This window comes from Oncorhynchus clarkii, chromosome 17 (assembly GCF_045791955.1).
Source record: "Oncorhynchus clarkii lewisi isolate Uvic-CL-2024 chromosome 17, UVic_Ocla_1.0, whole genome shotgun sequence".
Taxonomy (NCBI): domain Eukaryota; kingdom Metazoa; phylum Chordata; class Actinopteri; order Salmoniformes; family Salmonidae; genus Oncorhynchus; species Oncorhynchus clarkii.
The window spans coordinates 32013132-32040427 of record NC_092163.1 but is presented as its reverse complement, the minus strand read 5'-3'; the positions used below and the strand labels follow the sequence as shown (position 1 = coordinate 32040427).

At 41.7% G+C, this 27296-nt stretch overlaps 1 protein-coding gene across 7 annotated transcripts in view; it reads left to right on the top strand.

Moving 5' to 3' along the window:
- Window positions 1–25665, top strand: part of LOC139370705 (CMP-N-acetylneuraminate-beta-galactosamide-alpha-2,3-sialyltransferase 2-like) — a 67679-nt gene extending 42014 nt beyond the window's left edge. For 3 of the 7 annotated variants that reach the window (XM_071110346.1, XM_071110344.1, XM_071110345.1), the window contains exons 2-7: window positions 8930–9841; window positions 20573–20766; window positions 22309–22488; window positions 23186–23231; window positions 23316–23435; window positions 24155–25665. In XM_071110346.1, coding sequence (XP_070966447.1) covers window positions 9506–9841; window positions 20573–20766; window positions 22309–22488; window positions 23186–23231; window positions 23316–23435; window positions 24155–24325 — 1047 coding nt within the window. In that variant the 5' untranslated portion in view covers window positions 8930–9505 and the 3' untranslated portion in view covers window positions 24326–25665. Of the gene's footprint in view, window positions 1–8116; window positions 8230–8620; window positions 8736–8929; window positions 9842–20572; window positions 20767–22308; window positions 22489–23185; window positions 23232–23315; window positions 23436–24154 lie in introns of those variants that run through there. The other 4 variants (XM_071110348.1, XM_071110349.1, XM_071110350.1 and 1 more) reach the window with 3 other exon arrangements.
- The last annotated feature ends 1631 nt before the right edge of the window (window positions 25666–27296 follow it).

Below are 27296 nucleotides of genomic sequence, written 5' to 3'. Positions count from 1 at the left end.
ATTCACAGTGTCTGCCTTGATGTTCATAAAGGTGTATGGACCCCCTCTTGTGCAGTGGAACCCAGAACTATAGTGGTTCCTCCTTTAAAAGTTGCGTCGTACTTCTGTTGCACGTTATTTGTCAGCCATTTTTTCTGTTAATTCAAGTTAGTGCTAGTTTGACCACCAGAGGGCATCTTTGAGAAGCATTTGATAGTCTTCCATATTGGCATTACCAGAGAATTTAAAACCTTTTTTGTAATAACATAGTATATGGGATTAATTCTTAAGAAATGGGGCTAAATTAATTAGATTAATATTATGGTGTTTCTAATTTTAGAAAAACGATATACGAAACCCTCAGGGTTTCCGTTAAGATGGAATGGAAAATATGGCGCTGTACAATGTGACGGTCGGAAGTGGGCTACAGCATAAGAGGACTGGGGGATTCTAAATTGTTTGCCTCCATTAGACAACTTTGCTCCAATATTTCTGTAAATCAGTGATATTTATTCCCATAGTAATTTGTTATGGATCCGTAACTAAATCAACATCTGCATTTTGAAAGAGTATTTGTATCATTATTTTATTAAGAAAGCATAAAGATGCTGATGAAGAAATACAGTACTGTACAGTATATGATTTTAAGATATAAGGAGATATAAGATATAAGCCACCTGCATTTGTTTATTAGGCTACTGTGCAGTCTGACAAGTAAACATAGACTACAATACATACTGTAGTAAACATGGGAAAGTTCCATGTATAATAGTTGTATTTTCATCAACATTTTTTATGGGTATTTCTGTGAATTCATGTGGCTCTCTGCAATATCACTGCATGTTTTGGAACTAGCGGAGAGCTACCTCTCAAGTGAAAAGCGCGTGACTGGGAACGAGGCTGTAGGCAGACCCCTTAGTCAAACAGCTCCCATCCGGCCCCCCTTCACATGAGCTACCTGAAACAACGTTCAAAATAACCCATATCCCACTGTGTATTTGATAGGGGTAAGTTCAAAAACTACAAACCTCAGATTTCTCACTTCCTGTTTGGATTTTTTCTCAGGTTTTTGCCTGCCATATGAGTTCTGTTATATTCACAGACATCATTCAAACGGTTTTAGAAACTTCAGAGTGTTTTCTATCCAATACTAATTAGAGGTCGACCGATTATGATTTTTCAACGCCGATACTGATTATTGGAGAACCAAAAAAAGCCGATACCGATTAATCGGACGATTTTATTTATTTATTTGTAATAATGACAATTACAACAATACTGAATGAACACTTATTTTAACTTAATATAATACATCAATAAAAATCAATTTAGCCTCAAATAAATAATGAAAGATGTTCAATTTGGTTTAAATAATGCAAAAACAAAATGTTGGAGAAGTAAAAGTGCAATATGTGCCATGTACAGTGCCTTGCGAAAGTATTCGGCCCCCTTGAACTTTGCGACCTTTTGCCACATTTCAGGTTTCAAACATAAAGATATAAAACTGTATTTTTTTGTGAAGAATCAACAACAAGTGGGACACAATCATGAAGTGGAACGACATTTATTGGATATTTCAAACTTTTTTAACAAATCAAAAACTGAAAAATTGGGCGTGCAAAATTATTCAGCCCCCTTAAGTTAATACTTTGTAGCGCCACCTTTTGCTGCGATTACAGCTGTAAGTCGCTTGGGGTATGTCTCTATCAGTTTTGCACATCGAGAGACTGACATTTTTTCCCATTCCTCCTCGCAAAACAGCTCGAGCTCAGTGAGGTTGGATGGAGAGCATTTGTGAACAGCAGTTTTCAGTTATTTCCATAGATTCTCGATTGGATTCAGGTCTGGACTTTGACTTGGCCGTTCTAACACCTGGATATGTTTATTTATGAACCATTCCATTGTACATTTTGCTTTATGTTTTGGATCATTGTCTTGTTGGAAGACAAATCTCAGTCCCAGTCTCAGGTCTTTTGCAGACTCCATCAGCATCAGGTTTTCTTCCAGAATGGTCCTGTATTTGGCTCCATCCATCTTCCCATCAATTTTAACCATCTTCCCTGTCCCTGCTGAAGAAAAGCAGGCCCAAACCATGATGCTGCCACCACCATGTTTGACATTGGGGATAGTGTGTTCAGCTGTGTTGCTTTTACGCCAAACATAACGTTTTGCATTGTTGCCAAAAAGTTCAATTTTGGTTTCATCTGACCAGAGCACCTTCTTCCACATGTTTGGTGTGTCTCCCAGGTGGCTTGTGGCAAACTTTAAACAACACTTTTTATGGATATCTTTAAGAAATGGCTTTCTTCTTGCCACTCTTCCATAAAGGCTAGATTTGTGCAATATACGACTGATTGTTGTCCTATGGACAGAGTCTCCCACCTCAGCTGTAGATCTCTGCAGTTCATCCAGAGTGATCATGGGCCTCTTGGCTGCATCTCTGATCAGTCTTCTCCTTGTATGAGCTGAAAGTTTAGAGGGACGGCCAGGTCTTGGTAGATTTGCAGTGGTCTGATACTCCTTCCATTTCAACATTATCGCTTGCACAGTGCTCCTTGGGATGTTTAAAGCTTGGGAAATCTTTTTGTATCCAAATCCGGCTTTAAACTTCTTCACAACAGTATCTCGGACCTGCCTGGTGTGTTCCTTGTTCTTCATGATGCTCTCTGCGCTTTTAACGGACCTCTGAGACTATCACAGTGCAGGTGCATTTATACGGAGACTTGATTACACACAGGTGGATTGTATTTATCATCATTAGTCATTTAGGTCAACATTGGATAATTCAGAGATCCTCACTGAACTTCTGGAGAGAGTTTGCTGCACTGAAAGTAAAGGGGCTGAATAATTTTGCAGAACATGAGAACATATGAAAGTTGGTGGTTCCTTTTAACATGAGACTTCAATATTCCATGGTAAGAGGTTTTAGGTTGTAGTTAATATAGTATTTATAGGACTATTTCTCTCTACCATTTGTATTTCATATACCTTTGACTATTGGATGTTATTTTAGGCACTATAGTATTGCCAGTGTAACTGTATAGCTTCCGTTCCTCTCCTCGCCCCTACCTGGGCTTGAACCAGGAACACATCGACAACAGCCACACTTGAAGCAGCGTTACCCATCGCTCCACAAAAGCCGCGGCCCTTGCAGAGCAAGGGGAATAACTACTCCAAGTCTCAGAGCGAGTGACGTTTGAAACGCTATTAGTACGTACCCCGCTAACTAGCTAGCCATTTCACATCGGTTACACCAGCCATTAGGCTGATAGGCTTGAAGTCATAAACAGCGCTGTGCTTAAGAAGAGCTGCTGGCAAAATGAGCCTGCTGCTGCCTACCATCACTCAGTCAGACTGCTCTATCAAATCATAGACTTAATTATAACATAACACACAAAAATACGAGCCGTAGGTCATTAATATGGTCGAATCCGGAAACTATAATTTCGAAAACAAAACGGTGGCATCCCTAAGTCTAAATATTCTTGTTACATTGCGCAACCTTCAATGTTATGTCATAATTATATAATGTTCTGGCAAATTAGTTCACCATTTTTTACCTTTATTTAACTAGGCAAGTCAATTAAGAACAAATTCTTATTTTCAATGACGGCCTAGGAACAGTAACTGCCTGTTCAGGGGCAGAACGGGGATTTGAACTTGCAACCTTCCAGTCACTAGTCCAGCGCTCTAACCCAAGCTGCCCAAACTGTTGCATATACCCTGACTCTGCGTGCAATGAACGCAAGAGAAGTGACACAATTTCAACTGGTTAATATTGCCTGCTAACCTGGATTTCTTTTAGCTAAATATGCAGGTTTAAAAATATATACTTCTGTGTATTGATTTTAAGAAAGGCATTGGTGTTTATGGTTAGGTACAGTCGTCCAACAATTGTGCTTTTTTCGCAAATTAGCTTTTGTTAAATCATCCCCCAGCGTTGCATCGATTATATGCAACGCAGGACACGCTAAATTAACTAGTAAATATCATCAACCATGTGTAGTTATAACTAGTGATTATGATTGATTGATTGTTTTTTATAAGATAAGTTTAATGCTGGCTAGCAACTTACCTTGGCTTCTACTGCATTCAACGAGAGGCAGGTGGTTATAGCGTTGGACTAGTCAACTGTAAGGTTGCAAGATTGGATCCCCTGAGCTGACAAGGTGAAAATCTTTCGTTCTGCCCCTGAACAAGGCAGTTAACTGTGCAGTTCCTAGGCCGTCATTGAAAATAAGAATGTGTTCTTAACTGACTTGCCCAGTTAAATAAAGGTATAAAAAAATACATTGTTATGAAGACTTGAAATCGGCCCTAATTAATCGGCCATTCCGATGAATCGGTCGACCTCTAATACTAATAATAATATGCATATATTAGCATCTGGGACTGAGTAGAAGGCAGTTCACTCTGGGCACGCTATTCATCCAAAAGTGAAAATGCTGCCCCCTATCCCACACAAGTTAATAATATCAAGGAATAATAATAATTGAACATTTTTCATTTCTCCATGCTTGTCTCAGAGCAGCGCGAAACGGTGCTGAAATGGACGTAATCAGCTGGAAGGCTATATATAACGATATTTTGGAGGTTATTTTGTTTTAAAAAACAGTGAGTGATTGTAATCTGAATAAAGGCCAAAATAATATTTATAAAGGCCAAAATATAGCTCTGCTAATAGCCATAATGGCACTGTACAATGTGACCATGTGTTTGAAAGAGTATTTTCCAGTAAGCAACCATTTGTTTCCAATATTTCTGTCATTCAGTGATATTTATTCCCATAGTTATTTGTTATGAATCCATAACTAAATAAACATCAGCATTTTGAATGAGTATTTTTACTTTATTAATGAAAACATAGATGCTGAAGAAATACTGTACAGTATATGCTTTTACATTTGAATAATAAAGCATTTTAAGGATTTTGAAGATATAAGCCACCTGCATTAGTTTTAGGCTACTGTGCAGTCTGACAAGTAAACATAGCTTACAGCACATACTGCAGTACACATGGGAAAGTGCCTAATTCCTTACATAAGGGAGAGCAGGCCATGTCCAGACTTTCTCAGTGACCTCAAGCACTCATTAACTCTGTCTTTAATGCTTTTTCGGGTTGCATCAGTCATGGACAGAAACTTCTGAGACACAATATTAATGATGAACATATGGAGGTTCACTGGTAAGCCACATTTGCCTCAGGATCCATCCCAGTTTGTATTCTGTGCCCATTCGTGGTATCTCTTTGGTTACACATCCTTGGAATGGCAGAACAGCATAATGGTCCGGGTGGCCCTTGCTGTGCCTGGTGAGCAGTTGGTCTGTTGTCAGAAGAGGAATGGAAATGTCAGGGTGAACCGACGACCTGTTGACTCTGCCTGTCGGCGGTGAAGTTCCAGAGCTCACAGGTGGGCCTGGCATGGATTGTGAGCATCTCATTCCTCGCCCTTTTCAATGTGTCATTCTCCACCTGGCTCTCCGCCAATGCCGCCTGACTCTCCACAAATGCTGCTTATCTCAGCAAGGTTTTACATGTGGAAGTGCAACTAAAATGTAGTTTAAATAAACATCCGCATTTGAATGTCTTTTTTATTAACAAAAGTATAAAGATGTTGATTAAGAAATACTGTACTGCTGATTTGAGTTAGAAATGTAACACTTTAGAGTTCTTGCGCATCGAATACATTGCAAGTTGAGGGATTTTCACTACTGTAGCCGGGCTATGAAAAGTCTATTGTCCTGCTAATAGGAAACATTTGCATGATGGGCTACACATGTGAAAAACAAGTGTTTGTAATCCTGTTTTCAAAATTCCTCCAGTTGTCCATCGCTACTGTAAATAAAAACACAGCATCTTGTTTACATTCTTTCTTGTAACCACAATGTCACAAATAATTTGTATCTACCTTTCCAATTACTTTTACTTTAGTTTGGGATTTACCAATGTGCACTTTTCATTATTAGTTACATTGTTTTAGTTCGAACGTGCAGACTTTTTTTCTTTAAATTATTGTTTTATGTAGGATGCAAAATGTTTGACAAGTTGCAATTGTAAGTAGGACTAATAAAAAAAATCATACTTCTATTAGGCTACCTCAGCCAGTTAAGTTATTTTCTATTGGTCTAGGCTCCGAAGAAATAGACTCCAATTCAGCCCTCTTGTTGTATGTCAAGTCAAATTAAAATGAAGATTATTGTTGAAACGAATTGCTCGACTGGTGTAGGTTTTCTCCATCTGTTGGTGTGCAACACTTGCATAACAAGTTACATTTTCAGCACCAGCCACTGTTCGCGCTGCATTTCCATCAGTTGTTTTTAAATTGAACCTTTATTTAACTAGGCAAGTCAGGTAAGAACAATTTCTTATTTACAATCACGGCCTATCTCAGCCAACCCAGATGACGCTGGGCCGATTGTGCACCGCCCTATGGCACTCCCAATCAGGGTCAGATGTGATACAGCCTGTATTCGAACCAGGGACTGTAGTAATGCCTCTTGCATTGAGATGCAGTGACTTAGACCGCAGATCCACTCGGGAGCCATGACAAAATATATATATATATTGATTTTCTCTTTTCGCACCATAGTACATTCATACAAATCAGCCTTTACTTAAATCATGTTTCTAGTCTATTGCGTAGTTACAATGTGTAATCATTGATGTCCCAGGAGCGGTAAACACTGTTGAAGTGTATAATTGTAATACATACATGCAGACACAGCATCATTCAAAGAATGGAGTTTGATACACCTGGTATTGGATATGACTGAAAAAATACTTGCTAAATTGCAATTTTCACAAGTTAACTTTTTGACCAAAAAATATGCACAATAGTTTCTCTACACTCACTAACATATTCCTCTCAATTGTACATGTTTTGCTTGACTCGTTATGACGTTATAATTACTTACATTTGCTTCATCTTTGCTGAAGAAAGTCACCAGCGACGGGTGGCATAACGTCAAATTCGTCATTGGAACCACTCAATATGATTGGTTATATAAAAACGTTGGGACCCAAATGCATAATGAGTGCTCTAACTCCCCCCTGCTGTGGTCTGGCGCAATGAAGCCATGACGCTGGGTACCTCTAAGTCCCGTGGCATAAGCTCGCAACTTTTAAAGGCGGAACCACTGTATGTGATCACTTGGTTATGGTGCAGTCCTTTCAGCACCACGATTCGAAGGGCGCTCAAATCGCTTAAAATAACCCTCATCGTCAAGATCTGTTGCCTGCACCTAATAGTCCTACTCATCACATTATTATTATTATTATTATTATTATTAAAAGTGGAAGATTATCACTTCTCACAATGGTGCTTGTTTAGTAAAGTTAGATTAAAGCTGAATCAATGTCTCGCAAGATCACAATGATGAATTTGTATTTTACCTAACAAAACCTGATATAATAGCATATACTCTACCATAGGCCTCTAATATGTTACACCAAAGAATCCTCAGTAATTTCTTATCTGAAGCTGTCAATGTTTTTCTCATGCGGCCAAAACTGAACAGTGCTCACCAATAGGCAGGATATATGCGATGATTGAAACAAAGTAGGCTTACAAAGAAAGGCTTATAGTGTAACACAATCTGCATTTATTCACTCACGAAACAGTCATTTAAGATCTAAATGCATATTCCCATGCAACTGATTGAGATCAAAGGATTGACATGGACATTTCACTGGTAAAACGTGAAGAATTATCATTTATGATGGCCTGTTTTGAAATGAGATATTCCTAACCCACTAAGCATTTACCGACGGCGGCAACTTTTTTTGGTCCGGACCAGCCATTTTTTTTGGTACAGTCCACACCGGCATTGATTTGCAATGTCCACAGACATCCGGTCCAGATCGGCCTATATTTGGCCCAAACATGGACGTCTATATTTGGTTTAGATTTGCACATTACAGTCGAGCACAGCAGAGTAAAGTACATTAGAGTACACAGTAGAATAAGAAAATGTACATTAGTGTACTGTATTGTACCCTACTTTACTCTAATGTACTGTATTCCACTGAATTTAACTCTACTGTTTCGTACTGTACTCTTCTCTACTGAATAATACTACTGTCCTGTACTGTGCTAAACTGCCATAATGTGATGTTCAAACTTGTGAAACAACCTAGACGTCTATGAGTATTGGAGAAGGCTGCTGACGCTTCTGGCACAGGCTGCCCTGGCAAAGTCAACTTCCAGAGCAGGCTCAGAACTTGGTCTGACTCCAGAGGCAGCAGCAGAGGTATGTAAGGGAAGTCAGCAGGCTGGGTAATTGCAATGCAAGTGATTCTGCATCCCTGGTACCACTGAGTCTGGCCCCAAATGGGGGGCTCAGTATTGATTCAAAGCCACTGGAAGGGGGCCACGGGAGTTGGTATGTTTGACATGCATCAATTTGAAAGCCTTGCTTAATGGTTAATGGTCTCTTAACAAAGGCAATAAGGTTTCTATTTGTGTTTCCTGACAGCTGTAGCTACAGTTTATGCAGGCAGTGTATCTGTAGGAGATGCATTAATGCAAAGCCAGCGTGTGACTTTATTCATGAACGTGTGTGCAGAGCGGACACTCCGGCTTAGTCATTGTGTTTCTACTGCCTGAGGAGAGGCAAGTTGTTCTGGCTTTCCTCTCCATAGATGATCGTGTTGTGCTCTGAGAATTCAATGTGAAGAAAGAGGCTTCATCTTTCTGTGCCACAACAGGAGAAAGGTTCTAACAACAGAAGGCTCACACAGTATGGCCATCCACACAGTATGAGTTTGATTGACGTTTTCAAGATTATGTATTGAGCCCTGCATGGATGGGGAGTTTAATCAATGGGTGCGGTGACTGTTCAGTATGTTTTTGTTGGAGTAATTGATTTCTCTCCCCGTCTTATTTCTTTCCTAAGCATCTTTTTTTTTTAAATTTTCAGATGCTGATATCTGTATGTGTTTGTCTTTCAGGAGCAGGAAGCTGTGCAGCGCATGCAGACCAGAGCTCTGGAGAGAAACATGAGGTTTAACCAATGAGGGGCCGCCTTTGGTCTGGACAAGGTGTTTGGAAACCGAAGGCTCTATTTTTAACCTTCCTCTTTTTAATTTCCTCGCCGATCGCCTTGAGCAGGGCAAGGCAGTGTCTCTTCTTAAGCGGCAGACATAAGTATTTGGTCAAGTCTTTTACTCAAACTCACTCTCCTCTTCCTGTGGCAGACCAGCATGGCCAAATAGGACACATTAGGCCAAGGTCACAATCCAGCAAACCCCCTCTTTCCTTTATAAACTCTGGTATCAACTAATTATTCTGCATGTTTGTTACATGTATAACTTGCCAGTAATTTTAAGAAGTGTACCTTCCCTCTGGCTGGAAAAACAGGGAGATTCCTGATGTATTTGCTGAATGTGTCTGGCTCTTACCCTCGACTCCACTGACAAAGTATATTCACAGAGCAGTGGTGCCAAGAAATCAACACTGCTTCCTGCTTTAATTGTAGGTTGTCTAGGTTGCCTTTTACCCAGGGCACTGGCTCAAACAGTCCAGTCATGCTCTCCAAGAGGAAGTTGTGCCTGTTTGCTCTGTTTGGTGGGATCCTCTTTGTCATGATTGCCACCCACACCATTCAGAAGAACAACATCCTGTCTTTGACTTTGATGGAGACCCATGCCACCTCCAGGACTGTGCATGGGCACGCTGTTAACCGAACATGGGCTCCACCGAGTGCCACGGTGCCCAGCCCGGACAGGATATGTGGGTGTCCGTCCTGCATAGCAGACATGGAGGTCTCGGAGTGGTTCGCTCAGCACTATGACCCCCAGCAGCAGCCCTTTCTCACAGACGGAGACAACAACATGGACCCCCTGGCCCTGAAGTGGTGGCTGGTAAGACGTTTATTATTGATGAGAGGGGCCAAATAGTGTGGTTATATACTGTATGTGGCCAAAAACAGTCAACTTATTGTTCAAGGTGTAGGATTATACAGCAAAAAATTCTATGACAAATGAAGCAAAAATATGAATGAATCTGTCACTTTCCCAAACAATATCTGTCCTGTACATTAATATTAGTACATCAGTACAATGTAATACATTTGTATCACTATTTATGGGTCACTCAGTGGTGTCGTTGTGTTTGTTATCAACGTTCTAAAGACGCCACAGCCATATTGATGCTCTAATGTGGAACGGGGGCTAATGACTTTATACAGGGCTAATGACTGTTTAGTCTAAATTACATTATAGGGGCTTGGGAGTACTATGACATTGCTAAAGTAGGCACATATTTTGTAGGAAACAACTTTACCAGCATCATCATGTTGACAGATGGCAATGTTGTCATTAGCTACAGTGCCTTGCGAAAGTATTCGGCCCCCTTGAACTTTGCGACCTTTTGCCACATTTCAGGCTTCAAACATAAAGATATAAAACTGTATTTTTTTTGTGAAGAATCAACAACAAGTGGGACACAATCATGAAGTGGAATGACATTTATTGGATATTTCTAACTTTTTTAACAAATCAAAAACTGAAAAATTGGGCGTGCAAAATTATTCAGCCCCTTTACTTTCAGTGCAGCAAACTCTCTCCAGAAGTTCAGTGAGGATCTCTGAATGATCCAATGTTGACCTAAATGACTAATGATGATAAATACAATCCACCTGTGTGTAATCAAGTCTCCGTATAAATGCACCTGCACTGTGATAGTCTCAGAGGTCCGTTAAAAGCGCAGAGAGCATCATGAAGAACAAGGAACACACCAGGCAGGTCCGAGATACTGTTGTGAAGAAGTTTAAAGCCGGATTTGGATACAAAAAGATTTCCCAAGCTTTAAACATCCCAAGGAGCACTGTGCAAGCGATAATATTGAAATGGAAGGAGTATCAGACCACTGCAAATCTACCAAGACCTGGCCGTCCCTCTAAACTTTCAGCTCATACAAGGAGAAGACTGATCAGAGATGCAGCCAAGAGGCCCATGATCACTCTGGATGAACTGCAGAGATCTACAGCTGAGGTGGGAGACTCTGTCCATAGGACAACAATCAGTCGTATATTGCACAAATCTGGCCTTTATGGAAGAGTGGCAAGAAGAAAGCCATTTCTTAAAGATATCCATAAAAAGTGTCGTTTAAAGTTTGCCACAAGCCACCTGGGAGACACACCAAACATGTGGAAGAAGGTGCTCTGGTCAGATGAAACCAAAATTGAACTTTTTGGCAACAATGCAAAACGTTATGTTTGGCGTAAAAGCAACACAGCTCATCACTCTGAACACACCATCCCCACTGTCAGACATGGTGGTGGCAGCATCATGGTTTGGGCCTGCTTTTCTTCAGCAGGGACAGGGAAGATGGTTAAAATTGATGGGAAGATGGATGGAGCCAAATACAGGACCATTCTGGAAGAAAACCTGATGGAGTCTGAAAAAGACCTGAGACTGGGACGGAGATTTGTCTTCCATCAAGACAATGATCCAAAACATAAAGCAACATCTACAATGGAATGGTTCAAAAATAAACATATCCAGGTGTTAGAATGGCCAAGTCAAAGTCCAGACCTGAATCCAATCGAGAATCTGTGGAAAGAACTGAAAACTGCGGTTCACAAATGCTCTCCATCCAACCTCACTGAGCTCGAGCTGTTTTGCAAGGAGGAATGGGAAAAAATTTCAGTCTCTCGATGTGCAAAACTGATAGAGACATACCCCAAGCGACTTACAGCTGTAATCGCAGCAAAAGGTGGCGCTACAAAGTATTAACTTAAGGGGGCTGAATAATTTTGCACGCCCAATTTTTCAGTTTTTGATTTGTTAAAAAAGTTTGAAATATCCAATAAATGTCGTTCCACTTCATGATTGTGTCCCACTTGTTGTTGATTCTTCACAAAAAAATACAGTTTTATATCTTTATGTTTGAAGCCTGAAATGTGGCAAAAGGTCGCAAAGTTCAAGGAGGCCGAATACTTTCGCAAAGCACTGTAGCAAAGTTCATCAAAAATAGCAAGATATGCTAATGTTAACTAGCTAAAATCTGGAGGTCTCCCCTCAATCTTAGCTAGCTAGCTAATGTTATACTGCAACTAAAGTCAGTCTGGTGATGACAAAATGGTAAGATGGTATCCAACCGAGTGTGTTTTTTTGTTAGTTTATTTGCATTGTTTGTAAATTTAAAAAAATACCTATTTTGTACATAATGTTGCCATTACTGTCTCTTATGCCCGGAAATAATTTCTGGACATCAGGACTGCAATTACTCTCCACGGACTGGCAGAATCCTTTTTTTCCTTTAACGAGTCTGACGAGGCCGACGCGAACGATATACTGCTTTCTCCGGAAAAGGCCCACATCCCTATGATTTGCGAGAAGACGAGGTGGAGAAAAAGGGTCCAGAGGGCGGGCTTCCTTCTGAGAATTCGTAAGCGATCGAATAAACCCCCACTTCATTCCATTCTGCTAGTAAACGTGCAATCTTGGACAATAAAATAGATGACCTACGTGGAAGATTAAACTACCAACGGGACATTCAATACTGTAATATCTTATGCTTCACGGAGACGTGGCTGAATGACGACAATATCAACATACAGCTGGCTGGTTATACACTGCACCGGCAGGATGAGTGATGGTAAGACAAGGGGTTGTGGACTATGTATTTTTGTAAATAACAGCTAGTGCACGATATCTAAGGAAGTTTTGAGCTATTGCTCGCCTGAGGTAGAGTATCTCAAGATAAGATGTAGACCACACTACCTACCTAGAGAGTTTTAATCTGTATTCTTTGTATCTGTTTACATACCACCACAGTCAGAGGATGGCACTAAAACAGCATATAATGAGATGTATTCCGCCAATAAGCAAAATAGAAAACGCTCACCCAGAGGCGGTACTCCTAGTAGCCGGGAACTTTAATGCAGGGAAACTTAAATCCATTTGACCAAATTTCTATCAGCATGTTAAATGTGTAACTAGAGGGGGGAAAACACCTTTACTCCACACACAGAGACGCATACAAAGCTCTCCCTCGTCCTCCATTTGTCAAATCTGACCAGAATTCTATCCTCCTGATTCCTGCGTACAAGCAAAAATTAAAACAGGAAGCACCCGTGACTAGATCAATAAAAAGTGGTCAGTTAAAGCAGATGCTAAGCTACAGGATTGTTTTGCTAGCACAGATTGGAATATGTTCCCAGGATTCCTCCGATGGCATTGAGGAGTACACCACATCTGTCATTGGCTTCATCAATAAGTGCATCGATGACGTCGTCCCCACAGTGACACAGTACATACCCCAACCAGAAGCTATGGATTATAGGCAACATCCACACCGAGCTAAAGGCAATAGCTGCCGCTTTCAAAGAGTGGGAAGCACAGCCGAGAGCGGCGCAGTCACACGAGCCTACTAGACGAGCTGAAATACTTCTATGCTCACTTCGAGGCAATTTACACTGAAACATGCATGAGAGCATCAGCTGTTCTAGAAGACTGTATGATCACGCTCTCCGCAGCCGATGTGAGTAAGACCTGTAAACAGCTCAACATTCACAAGGCCGCAGGGCCAGACGGATTACCAGGACATGCGCTGACCAACTGGCAAGTGTCTTCACTGACATTTTCAACCTCTCCCTCTCCGAGTCTGTAATACCAACATGTTTTAAGTAGACCACCATAGTGCCTGTGCCCATGAACACTAAGGTAACCTTCCTAAACCACTACCGACCCGTAGCACTCACGTCTGTAGCCATGAAGTCCTTTGAAAGGCTGGACATGGCTCACATCAACACCATTATCCCAGAGACCCAAGACCCAGTCCAATTTGCATACCGCCCCAACAGATCCACAGATGATGCAATCTTTATTGCACTCCACACTGCCCTTTCCCACCTGGACAAAAGGAACACCTGTGTGAGAATGCTATTCATTAACTACAGCTCAGCCCCCAGGTGGTATGGGTAGGTCACAACACATTCGCCACGCTGATCCTCAACACAGGGGCCCCTCAGGGATGCGTGCTCAGTCCCCTCCTGTACTCCCTGTTCACTCATGACTGCACAGCCAGGCACGACTCCAACACCATCATTAAGTTTGCCGATGATCACCGACAACGATGAGAGCCTATAGGGAGGAGGTCAGAGACCGGGCCATGTGGTGCCAGGACAACAACCTCTCCCTCAACGTGATCAAGACAAAGGAGAGGATTGTGGACTACAGGAAAAGGAGGACTGAGCACACCCCATTCTCATTGATGGGGCTTCAAGTTCCTTGGTGTCCACATCACCAACAAACTAACGTGGTCCCAGCACACCAAGACAGTCGTGAAGAGTGCATGACAAAACCTATTCCCCCTCAGGAGACTGAAAAGATTTGGCATGGGTCCTCAGATCCTCAAAAGGTTCTACAGCTGCACCATCGAGAGCAGCCTGACTGATTGCATCACTGCCTGGTATGGCAACTGCTCGGCCTCCGACCGCAAGGCACTACAGAGGGTAGTACGGCCCAGTACATCACTGGGGCCAAGCTTCCTGCCATCCAGGACATCTATATCAGGCGGTGTCAGAGGAAGGCCCTAAAAATTGTCAATGACTCCAGCCACCCTAGTCATAGACTGTTCTCTCTGCTACTGCATGACAAGCAGTCCCGGAGCGCCAAGTCTAGGTCCAAGTGGCTTGTAAACAGCTTCTACCCCCAAGCCATGAAACCCCTGAACACCTAATCAAATGGCTACCCAGACTATTTGCTATGCCCCCCCCCCTGACACTGCTGCTACCCTCTAGATATTAGATCATGGGAACACGAATTGAACAAATAACACAATACTAATTACATTTATTTAATACACAGTGTTATGTATCACCCAAGATCCGGTGTGAAAAAATAATTGACCCCTTTACACTCAACTGGTTGTACCACCTTTAGCTGCAATGACTGCAACCAAACGCTTCCTGTAGTTGTTGATCAGTCCCGCACATCGCTGTGGATGAAATTGGTGGTGGTAGTGTGATGGTTTGGGAATGCTTTGCTGCCTCAGGACCTGGACAACATGCCATCGTTGAAGGAACCATGAATTCTGCTCTGTATCAAATAATTTACAGGAGAATGTCAGGCAATCCATCCATGAGCTGAAGTGCCAGTGGCGATTTTAGCATGTAAATCTTGGTGGGGCAAACAAACAAAAAATGTGGGATGCATGCCAGCAAAGCCACTACACAACACTAAACAATACATTAATTGCACAATAACGGTGACAAATGGTGCCCACAAACTGTAGGGCCTACATAAAACTGTCCCAATAGCAGTCTCAACACCTTACCACTGCTACACCTGGCTTTCATCTGAGCCTTGTCTGGCATCGAAACAGTTAATTCAGCCTAATTTACTGCCTTTTAAAAAAACATAGCTGAAATGACAGACTTGCTTAAACAAATGTGGTTTCTACTGACAATTGAGATGTACAAACTATGGCATAAGGGGACGTCAATCAAAAATCCGTCATTTCGATTTAAGACAATGAGCAAGCGACGACGGACATAGTCAATAACTATTTGTTCAGCACTTTTGAAATGTACAGCGACAGAATTCAGAACATGGGCCATTCTTACAGTTTACTCCCTGTACAAGTTAGAACCGTAGGATAAATAAATGGGACATATAAACAGACAATGAAAGCTCTTACAATATTCAATGATTACATTTCTCTAAACAGGTTATAGGCGATTTGTGCACCACCAAGTTAGAACAGTAGGTGAAATTTAAGAGGTGAAAATAGACCAAATTATTAGGGTGAGGCACATTGAACGCCGTTTGGGTCTTTGCGTGTCAAAAAAGATACACGTCATATAACACTATTTGACACGTTAAATACGCTTTTAATTTGACACATCAAATAACACAATTATATTATAGAATGTTGTGCGTGCTGAATTTGCACTTGCAAGCCAAGCACCACCAATACTACCAGTAGCACTGTCAAAGCTGTAGCCAAACAAGCACAAACCAGGCCACGAATTATGTGTTTACAATAGCGCGTTGGTGAAAATAGACCAAATTATTAGGGTGAGGCACATGGGCTACTAACAGCTTACTACACAATATAAACTTAGTATTACTTTCTTAGCTACAGAATAGATTTCTCCCTTGCATATTACATAATTTATGGAGCAACATACAATACATTTTTGGACTCACCTTGTGAAGGTGGCGCAGGGGTCCTTTGTGCGCAAATTTTGAAATCAAAGTCTGGCATTCTCTGAATTTATGGTGGGAACTTGGGGTGGGGGGGGAACACAACCACTCCATTGAATAGCAGGCTAATGTTAGTGGTTTCTTTGTAATGCTTGCAGTTAGCCACGGATTCCTTCCAAACGGCTCATTGTTGAATTTGCAATTGCCAACTTGTTGTGTAATCTTTATGTACAATGGCCGATGAGCACCGATACGTTTTATCTATAATTTCTCTTCATTATTTCTCTTCATATGACAAGGATTTCAAAAGGATTTGCCAGTAGATTGTCAACTTGATGACAACTGATGATGACTGCTAGCTAAGACTTTGAAAGTAAATGTTGACATGATCAGTCCAATCAAAGCTAATGTAAATATAATGTGATTTGATGTAATTCTGTGGCCAATGACCTTGAGCCTTCTTGGATGGGCACAATTTTTTTACCCCTTTTTTCTCCCCAATTTTCATGGTATCCAATTGGTAGTTAATCTTGTCTCATCGCTGCAACTCCCGTACGGACTCAGGAGTGGCGAGGGTCGAGAGCCGTGCGTCCTCCGAAACACAACTCAGCCAAGCCGCATTTCTTCTTGACACAGTGCCCACTTAACCCGGAAGCCAGCTGCACCAATGTGTCGGAGGAAACACTGTACACCTGGCGACCGTGTCAGTGTTATTAACTCAATTATTATTATTTCTTTTTTTTACCTAAAAGTGTGTTGCTCAAAACAGCACTGAATGACGGGTCGCCACTGTGAAGTGCAGCTACGTCATGCAGCAAGACAATGATCCAAAACACACAAGTGCGTCTACAGAAAGCCTGAAAAGAAATGTTACGTTTTGGAATGAACCTAAACCCGACTGAGATGTTTTGGCAGGACCTGAAACGAGCTGTTCATGCTCAAAAACCCACAAATGTCGCTGAGTGGGCAAAATTTCTTCCACAGCGATGTGAAAGACTGATCAACAACTACAGGAAGCGTTTCGTTAGTCATTGCAGCTAAAGGTGGTACAACCAGTTATTGAGAGTAAGGGGGCTATAGAGACCAACAGTGGAGGTGTCATAATACCCATTAAACCTAGCGGTCAAACAGGGAAATGGTTCCAATCGTTTTTCCACCATTCATTTTTCCCATAGGGAATTTTAGAAACTGTTTTTTTTGTGTATGTTTACCCTGTTTATCTGTCTCGGACAAGGTGACTTTTATCAATGTGCTCTAATAAGCATCAAAGTAGGCATCATGCAAGACCACAAATCCCTGCAAACTCCTGCACGTCATCTTTCGCTGACACCTTTGCTAACAGGTTTTGTGTCAATTTAAAACTTGCACAATACAGTTCACAGCATTTTCAATTTAAAGAAATGTAGCTCATTTATTCATTGTTTGACCGCTAAGTTTTATGGGTATTATGACACATACTGTGGTACTCTCTTACTTTTCGCACAGGGGCATTGGGTGTTGTTTATTAAATGAATGAAATAAGCATCAACATTTGGTTATTTGTTCACTCAGTTTCCCTTTATTTAATATTAGGTTTTGGTTGAAGATCTGATTTAAATTCAGTTTTTAAAAAATATGCAAGACTAGAGAAAATCTGAAAGGAGGCAAATATTTTTTTTATTGCACTGCATGTCCTGTTCACCACCATTCAATAATCAGTCATTTGAATAAAATCAAGACATGTGGCCAGCAAAAATTTGCTGACATGCATGAGAAATGTGTGTATTCCCACACATACTCATCTGTTATCATTTTATTCCTATGAGGGACTTAGTAGTCCTACTCTTATCTCTCAAGCATGCTGCAAATATCAATGTTTGAAGTCAACATTTTCTTCCGTGGCAAACGTCCAGTACATCTGGAAAAGACAGCCTCTGTGCTACACAGTGAAAACTAAATGTGCTCTGTTACTACCATCCTTCCATGGCCAAATGTCATTAAAACCTACTGCGGTGGATTCCATGCACTGTAATCGTCAGGGTGATTACTTTCCAAAAGAAACTCCCTGAAGGGACTGAGCAAAGAAAGGAGAACTCGCCATCCATAAGCCGTTCACCAGTCTGAGCATGTTTCAATATGTTTTATTTAAAGATAATTTGAGGCATTCAAGGTTTCGAAAGCAACACTAAAATAAGCTTGGCATTGTGATGGCTCCCGTGGCACTGAAAAGCTGTGGTCAGGACATACACACACTGTGTTGCCATAGTTGGTCTGATAAGAATGCCATGCCAGTGTACAGTTGAAGTCGGAAGTTTACATACACCTTAGCCAAATATATTTTACTCAGTTTTTCACAATTCCTAACATTTAATCCAAGTAAAAATTCCCTGTTTTAGGTCAGTTATGTTCACCACTTTATTTTAAGAATATGAAATGTCTAATGTCTGATTGGTAGTAGAGATAATTATTTATTTCAGCTTTAATTTCTTTCACCACAGTGGGTCAGAAGTTTACATACACTCAATTAGTATTTGGTAGCATTGCCTTTAAATTGTTTAACTTGGGTCAAACATTTCGGGTAGCCTTCCACAACCTTCCCACAATAAGTTGGGTGAATTTTGGCCCATTCCTCTTGACAGAGCTGGTGTAATGAGCCTCCTTGCTCGCACACGCTTTTTCAGTTCTGCCCACACATTTTCTATAGGATTGAGGCTTTAAGCCATTTTGCCACAACTTTGGAAGTATGCTTGGGGTCATTGTCCATTTGGAAGACCCACCAAGGTTTAACTTCCTGACTGATGTCTTAAGATGTTGCTTCAATATATCCACATCATTTTTCCTCCTCATGATGCAATCTATTTTGTGAAGTTCACCAGTCCCTCCTGCAGCAAAGCATCCCACAACATGATGCTGCCACCCCCTAGCTTCACGGTTTTACCTTGTGTTCTTCGGCTTGCAAGCCTCCCCCTTTTTCCTCCAAACATAACGACGGTCATTATGGCCAAACAGTTCTATTTTTGTTTCATCAGACCAGAGGACATTTCTCCAAAAAGTACGATCTTTGTCCCCATGTGCAGTTGCAAACCGTAGTCTGGCTTTTTTATGGCGGTTTTGGAGCAGTGGCTTCTTCCTTGCTGATCAGCCTTTCAGGTTATGTCGATATAGGACTCGTTTTACTGTGGATATAGATACTGTTGTACCTGTTTCCTCCAGCATCTTCACAAGGTCCTTTGCTGTTATTTTGGGATTTATTTGCACTTTTAGCACCATAGTACGTTAATCTCTAGGAGACCGAAAGCGTGACCTTCCTAAGCGGTATGACGCCTGCGTGGTCCCATGGTGTTTATACTTGCGTACTATTGTTTGTACAGATGAACACGGTACCTTCAGGCATTTGGAAATTGCTCCCAAGGATGAACCAGACTTGGAGGTCTACAATTTTTGGAGGTCTTGGCTGATTTCTTTTGATTTTCCCATGATGTCAAGCAAAAAGGCACTGAGTTTGAAGGTAGGCCTTGAAATACGTCCACAGTTACATTTCCAATTGATTCAAATTATGTCAATTAGCCTATCAGAAGCTTCTAAAGCCATGACATCATTTTCTGGAATTTTCCAAGCTGTTTAAAAGGCACAGTCAACTTAGTGTATGTAAACTTCTGACCCATATGATTTGTGATACAGTGAATTCTAAGTGAAATAATCAATTTTAACAATTATTAGAAAAATTACTTGTGTCATGCACAAAGTAGATGTCCTAACCGACTTGCCAAAACTATAGTTTTTTAAAAATTATTATTATTATTATTATTTTTTACCCCCTTTTCTCCCCAATTTCGTGGTATCCAATTGTTAGTAGCTACTTTCTTGTCTCATCGTTACAACTCCCGTACGGGCTTGGGAGAGACGAAGGTCGAAAGCCATGCGTCCTCCGAAACACTACCCAACCAAGCCGCACTGCTTCTTAACACAGCGCACATCCAACCCGGAAGCCAGCCGCACCAATGTGTCAGAGGAAACACTGTGCACCTGGCGACCTGGTTAGCGCGCACTGCGCCCGGCCCGCCACAGGGGTCGCTATTGCGCGATGAGACAAGGATATCCCTACCGGCCAAACTCTCCCTAACCCGGACGACGCAAGGCCAATTGTGCGTTGCCCCACGGACCTCCCCGTCACGGCCGGCTGTGACAGAGCCTTGGCGCGAACCCAGAGTCTCTGGTGGGTTGGATGTGCCCTAGGCCACTGCGCCACCCGGGAGGCCCAAACTATAGTTTGTTAACAAGAATTTTGTGGAGCAAAACTAGTTTTAATGACTCCAACCTAAGTGTATGTGAACTTCCGACTTCAACTGTATATATTGCCCTGTTTTTCTTTGTTTGCCAAATGTGACCTCAGGCTTTAGTCCTGTGAGATATCATTGTCACCCCACACCTAAAGTGAATTTGAAACATTCCCATCAGGCTTTGCAGCGGTCTACCGATGAGCGGACAATATATGACGTGATCCAGAAGATGTTCCAGGTCATCGCTCCCCCTGTCGTGGATGTCCAACCCAAACAAGCTCAGTGCAGGAAGTGTGCAGTGGTGGGGAACTCAGGAAACCTGCTCGGCTCTCAATACGGCTCCTTGATAGACTCACATAACCGTGTCATAAGGTATGACCTAACTAGTTTTTTAAACTCTGCTACTGCTCTGTTCAATCGTTGGGCATGTTTTGAGTTCAACAACATTACATTCAAAAAGATGTATGTAAAACATTTTCAGAGACAGCAATGTATGTATGCATTAATTAATCATTTATACAATCATACAATTAATTTGACTTTCGTAAAAACAATAACCACATAACGGTAATCATTTATTTGAATGATACATCTCTTGATAAGCAGGGTAAATCATGATGTAGCCTAGGCCTATTCACAATACAGGTGAATGCATATTCAATAGGAGTGTGCATGCATTGAACTAATTTTGGCTGATTTCATGGGGGAACAGTTGACAAGCAATCTGTTTCCCTTCTATTTGGGACTTAATTTATTGCACTGATCAACAGCATTTGCATAGAAATAGCTTATTTTAAAGAAGTGTGCACTGTCTCTATAACCAGTAATGACATCATTCATGAGGCAATAGGGGTGGGGGCGGCCCATCAGAGCCCTACACACACCGTTTCAGTTCGCTGAGGGAATAGATAGTCTTTTGGAGAGAAGTTAGAGACCAAGTGAATGAATTATGTTTTGGTAGCGATCAGCTTTGAAATCCAACATTTTGCGTTATGGTTTGCACACAAAGTACTAGGGTAGTGTATTGACGTTACAGTAGCTTAAGCTGTAAGCTAGCAAGAAAAGTTGGCCTGACAGAGCTGGAAGCTACCGGTATCTTGCATTGTAACGTGTTCTAGCCTATATGGACATTGTTTTATAAACAGTAGTTAACAGTTTTAAGATGCCGTGTCGCATTATTGAAGTGTATTAACTTTGGTTCAGCATGAGTGAGAAGCTAACATGATACAGCCTAGACTCCCAGTGCAGGCTAGGTGCGCTGTAGACAGACAGATCAGTGAGACACATTTGACAGAGGTACCTAAAGTAACACAAATATTAGTACCGAACCGGTTTTCATGTTCTAGTATGAAAAAGCACCGACGTATCGGTATACCGTGCAACACTAGACCCAACACAACCAATCCATCAGTCAAAACAACCATTAAATAACCTTAACTACTTCTATGCAAATACATAGTCCAAACGAGCATGATTATCACATCATGGCCATTACCACAGTAAATTGGCCTTAACACCAACAGTCTAAAAGGCGTGGAGGTGGCATTACACAACCCCACCATGATCCAAACAACCCACAACCATTCACCTTGGCAGGATTAGGCATACTGAGCCTGAGGAACCAGTGACCAGGCTTCAGTTCCAGACAATCGTCAAACCACCTGACCCAATTACCATATCCCCTGAAACCAGTAAGGCATGCCAGATGAGCTCAATTAAGACTATACTTAGTTAAATCAGGTGGTTGACTGACTGTTTGGAATGAATTCACACATACACTACAGCCCAGTAGCTGCAGGGCTACCATGTTAAATCTAATTCAGTGTCTGATTGTTGCCTCGCACGCGACATCGGCACAGATTGGTTCATGACCTGCCTGTGAACTGAAACAATGGTTCTCTCTTCGCTGTAAAGGATGAATAAAGCCACCACAGCAGGGTTTGAAGCCGACGTGGGCAACAGAACGACGCACCACTTCATGTACCCTGAGAGTGCAGTGGACATCGCCCCTGGGGTCCACCTAGTTCTGCTGCCCTTTAAACTCCGTGATCTACAGTGGGTGGCCAGTGCCCTTTCGACGGGAGAGATCAAAACGTAGGTCCACTCTTTGCCAATCCCAAGCTTTTCACTGTCACTCCCAAATGTACAACTACTGACGACAACCACACAATACTGACCACAACTACTGACGACAACCACACAATACTGACCACAATTACTGACTACAAACACACATCTACCGACCACAACAACACTTGTCAAAGCACTCAACTGACTAATGCATGGTATGGGTCTGACTGACTACAACAGATGGCGTAATTCATTGTTGAGCTTTTTGACCTTGTCGTAGCCTGTTTTTGATGTGACTGTTGTCTTTGTCTATACATTGACATTTTAGCCATTTAGCAGATGCTCTTATCCAGAGCAGCTTACAGTTAGTGCATTCGTCTTAAGATAGCTAGGTGGGACAACCACATATCACAGTGTGAGTGGGAGCTGCCCTCCCGAAGGGGTGGAAGGGCCAAGAGACCAGAGGTGGCAGAACGAAGTACTCGGATTGGGGTGTAGGTTTTAAGCAGAGCCTGAATGTAGGGAGGGACGTTTCCTCTTGCTGCTCCCTAGGCAAGTACAATGGTCTTTTAGTCTATATTTAGAATGTTCATGTTTTTATCGTGACAATGTTTTGCCTCTTGGCTAGGCCGTCATTATAAACAAGAACTGGTTTTCAACTGACCCACCTTGTTTAATAAAGGTCAAATAAAATAGTTGTCTTCCCTGCATGTTTCTTCAGGACATACATGAGGGTGAAAGGTCGGGTACAGGCTGACAAGGACAGGGTAAGGCTTATCATGGTGGGCAAAACTATTGAATGAATGTTGATTAGTTTTGTGTGTAAAGCCTAATCACCCTCTCGTTTGCAGGTTATAGTGGTGAATCCAGTGTTCTTTAAGTACACCCACGACCGGTGGACAGAGCGCCATGGCAGATACCCTTCCACGGGCATGCTGGCAGTTATATTTGCCCTTCACATCTGCGATGAGGTGAGTATCCTTTGACATCAATAGGGGTTTTTCCATAGCAGCATCAGTGTCTCGCCAGTGATTATGTTAATGTAAGCCCCAGTGTCATTTTTTGGGGGGAACTGTGTTTCCATAACCAGGGCTGACACTGAGGACTTCTGAAGAGCAGAATCAACAACCTTTGCAATATCAACACAGTTACTTTGTGAGATGGTGTTAACCGTGGAAGGTGATTAGCTCCTCTGGTCTAAAAAAAAAAATATCCCAATGCCCCAGTGATTGGGAACATTGCCTTTGTGTAACCCAGGTGTCCTGGCTAAATTCCCAATCTGGCCCTCATAACATCATGGCCACCTAATCATCCCCAGCTTCCAATTGGCTCATTCATCCACCCTCCTCTCCCCTGTAACTATTCCCCAGGTCGTTGCTGTAACTGTGAATGTGTTCTCAGTCAACTTAACCTGGGGGGAAAAAAGAAGAAGCTCATACTAAGCCATTGTTATGTAAATGCAAGCTGAAAAGTATATTTAGCCTCGCCTTGTCAAAACAGGTCCACTGAGGCCATAGTCCAGTGAATCACTTGAGCTGCGACATAGATGTGGAAACGGTCAGATTTTGTTTTTGGGGGGGGGGGTAAATTCTCAGTGGAAATGGACTTCTCTTTAGTATCACAAGCCTGGCTGAAAGTAAACAGAATGCTAATAACACTAGTAATGCTAAACATTGCCGTCCTTCTCCAGGTGTCTGTGTTTGGCTATGGAGCTGACCAACAGGGGAACTGGCACCACTACTGGGAGGACAACCAGTACGCTGGTGCGTTTAGGAAAACTGGGGTGCACAATGCTGATTTTGAGACGGAGGTTATCCAAAAGCTGGACACAGAGGGCAAAATTAAGCTGCACAAGAGATGAGAATGAGCTAGGGTGGTGTGTACAGGACGAAGCCATTAGTGTTGGGTGTGGTGGTCAGAGACCGTCAAAGAGGGACATGAATCCTGGTCTCTGAAACTAGCACTGTGAGCTACACATACAACCAAAACCACAAACATAAGTCCTCAGACCAAAACAAGAACTTGAATCATGTCATTTGAGCATGCACTGCATGTCAACAGCATAATAAATGGCTGAAAATACATTTTAACAGGGACGGATAACCTCCACACATGCACGTTTTAGACAGATCATTAAAACGAACATAGAAAGTATGCGGAGCGGCTTACGCTGAGCCAGCTTATTTAGTTTCTTCCCTGTTCTGTACGTGTCGGCATGCTGCACCGAACTAGCCTTATACTGAAGAACCCTTCAAGAACCTGAGAGCCTTTGACTGAAGGGGTAAACCACAGAATCCGCATTAAGGACAGAAGAAGCCCTGTGTTGCAAGGGTGTAAAAACCACATCTGCGTGTATTTTTCTTTGTGAGGATGGAAAAGGGCACAGTTAGAGTTAGAGAATTTGTACTGCATTGGAACTATAAGGATTGGTTTAATGTCTCTGTAGAAACAGTTTTGAGCTGCCATAGTAGTCAATGAAACCATATTAATGTACAGCTTTCACACCCAATTATGTTGCCTATTATTATGTTGCTCTGAACTTGATCTAATAACATGTTTTAGATTATGGAAATGTCACTTGTGTTGCCATCCCAAGGAATACAAATATTGAACGCTGTGTATGGAGGGAACACACGATGTGGTCATTAACAGTCTGCTTAATGTTGCACTATGATACCACATTCTTGTTTGGGGGGGATGCGGGGCGGGCTAGCCAGATGTCTGATTAATTTCTAAAAAAGAATGAACACTTCAATAAGAGCGATTCCAGTGATGTGCCTTCTGAGCCAGTTTAACAGGGAGTTTTGATAACTTTTTTTTTATACGGATGTATGAACCTTTGTGTCAAAGACTGAGTCCCGCTGTTATTAGAGTTATGATCTATGACCACTGATAAGACAGTTGTGACCCGATGAGTAACAATGAACACCTTCAATTAAAACCAGAAACAATGAATGCAACTTTAATATCATCATTAACTAAACATTAAGTTTGTTTGTTTCAAAGTCGGCTCCTATTTTAAATAAAATCTCAAAACCATTTAGGATTTTTAAAACAAAAGTAGATTAGTACCCAATACAATACTTTTAATAAAACATAAGAAACCATACCTTTTTTTGTATTTGTGAGTATGTGTGTGATTGACTATGATGAACCTGTGGTGTCTTTAAAAACATTAAATAAAAGCATATTGAACAATCACCACACCGCCTCCCTTTTTAATTTAGAAACGGATTGAATCCTGGCCTACGTTTTTATAACAACGTGAAATGCTTGTGTAGGTAAATACAGTGACCCCTTTGACTGGCAGTGTAATTTGACACAATATCTTTGGGCAAAACTTGACTTGTTACAAAGGCTGTGTAGTGTGTGCAACTACTATTCCCCCCCCCCCCCCCCCCCCCCCCACGTTGGGTTTCTGGGATAATTATATCACATGATATCCTGTACAAAAGGGAATCTTTAGGTTGGACTAGACCCGCAATACTTGTCTGTCCATCTTTCTTTCCATTGTTTTCTTTCCTAAGTAACTTTGCTCTCCCTCACATTGTTCACTGTGCTCATACTCTTATCTACCTCTCTCTTTCTCTCTCCCTGCTGCTCTACATCTTGTGCGATGTACGTCTTGGCCAGGGCCTGCCGAGGGATATTGTCGAGGGTAAAAACCTAATCTGGAAAGCATGATCAGGGCCTGGTTGTGGGTGACTCATTGTTGCAGATATGGAGACTGAATGGAACACGGGCCAAGATTGAATTAGATTGAGCGCATAGCAGATGTTTTGGAGGTGTTAGAAGTGTAACTGAGTATGACCTGACATATCGTGAGCGGCTGCTCTTGTGCGTCACAGACCGCTGCCTTATTATCCCTACCGCATTAGTTCAAAGTGGTGCTAGAAAGTGTAGGCTCTATCGATTTTAGAAATAATAACTCTCACAAGTCAAACCATTGATGTTAGGCTAATGCATGTTTTTTATGTTGGGGCCCTATTCAATCCATAGCGCTAAAGACCTGCTTTTATAGCGCGAAGACCTGCTTTTATTGACAATAAAAGGCAATGTTCCCACGGTCGCGGAGATTGCATTCACGGTAAATGCTGCATATGTCGGCTCAATCAGAAATGACCTTTACATTTTAACGCTGATCATCTGCGATACGGATTGAATCCAATCCATAATGTAGATGGGGGGTTTATGGCCTATCAGCAGGTCTCTAAAGTGCAATGAAATACGTTTCTGTGTGCGACCAAGAGTTTTGGAGCACTGTGAGACTATGAAAACAAATCTCCCAGATAATAATTGTTTAAATGTTAAGGCTTCGCAGTAGCGTTGTTCCCGAGTGCCCTAGATAACAAAGTGAGTGCAGATTCGATAGCGTCATGGTTGCACCATTACCACAGTGAAAACTTGCTTCTGGCCAAACCAGTTTAAAAGATCTGACCCATATTATTACCGGTGCAACATTTTTATCTTCTTTTAGTGGATTGCTGGGGCGCTCCTAACTGTTTTGAGTTGAGAGCACCAGTGCTACCAATTGTTTTATTTTATTTAGAGCCCTGCCTATCTGTCCAATTCGCAGTGGTGGATAAAGTGCCCAACTGTCATACTTGAGTTAAAATACCTTAATAGAAAATGACTCAAGTAAAAGTCACCCAGTCAAATTTGAGTAGAACTTGAGTAAAATTCTAAAAGTATTTGGTTTAAAATATACTTAAGTATCAAAAGTATAAATCATTTCAAATTCCTTATATTAAACAAACCAGATAGAACCATTTTCTTTTTTTCTTTTTATTGACGGATAGCCAGGGGCACACTCCAACACTCAGACATAATTT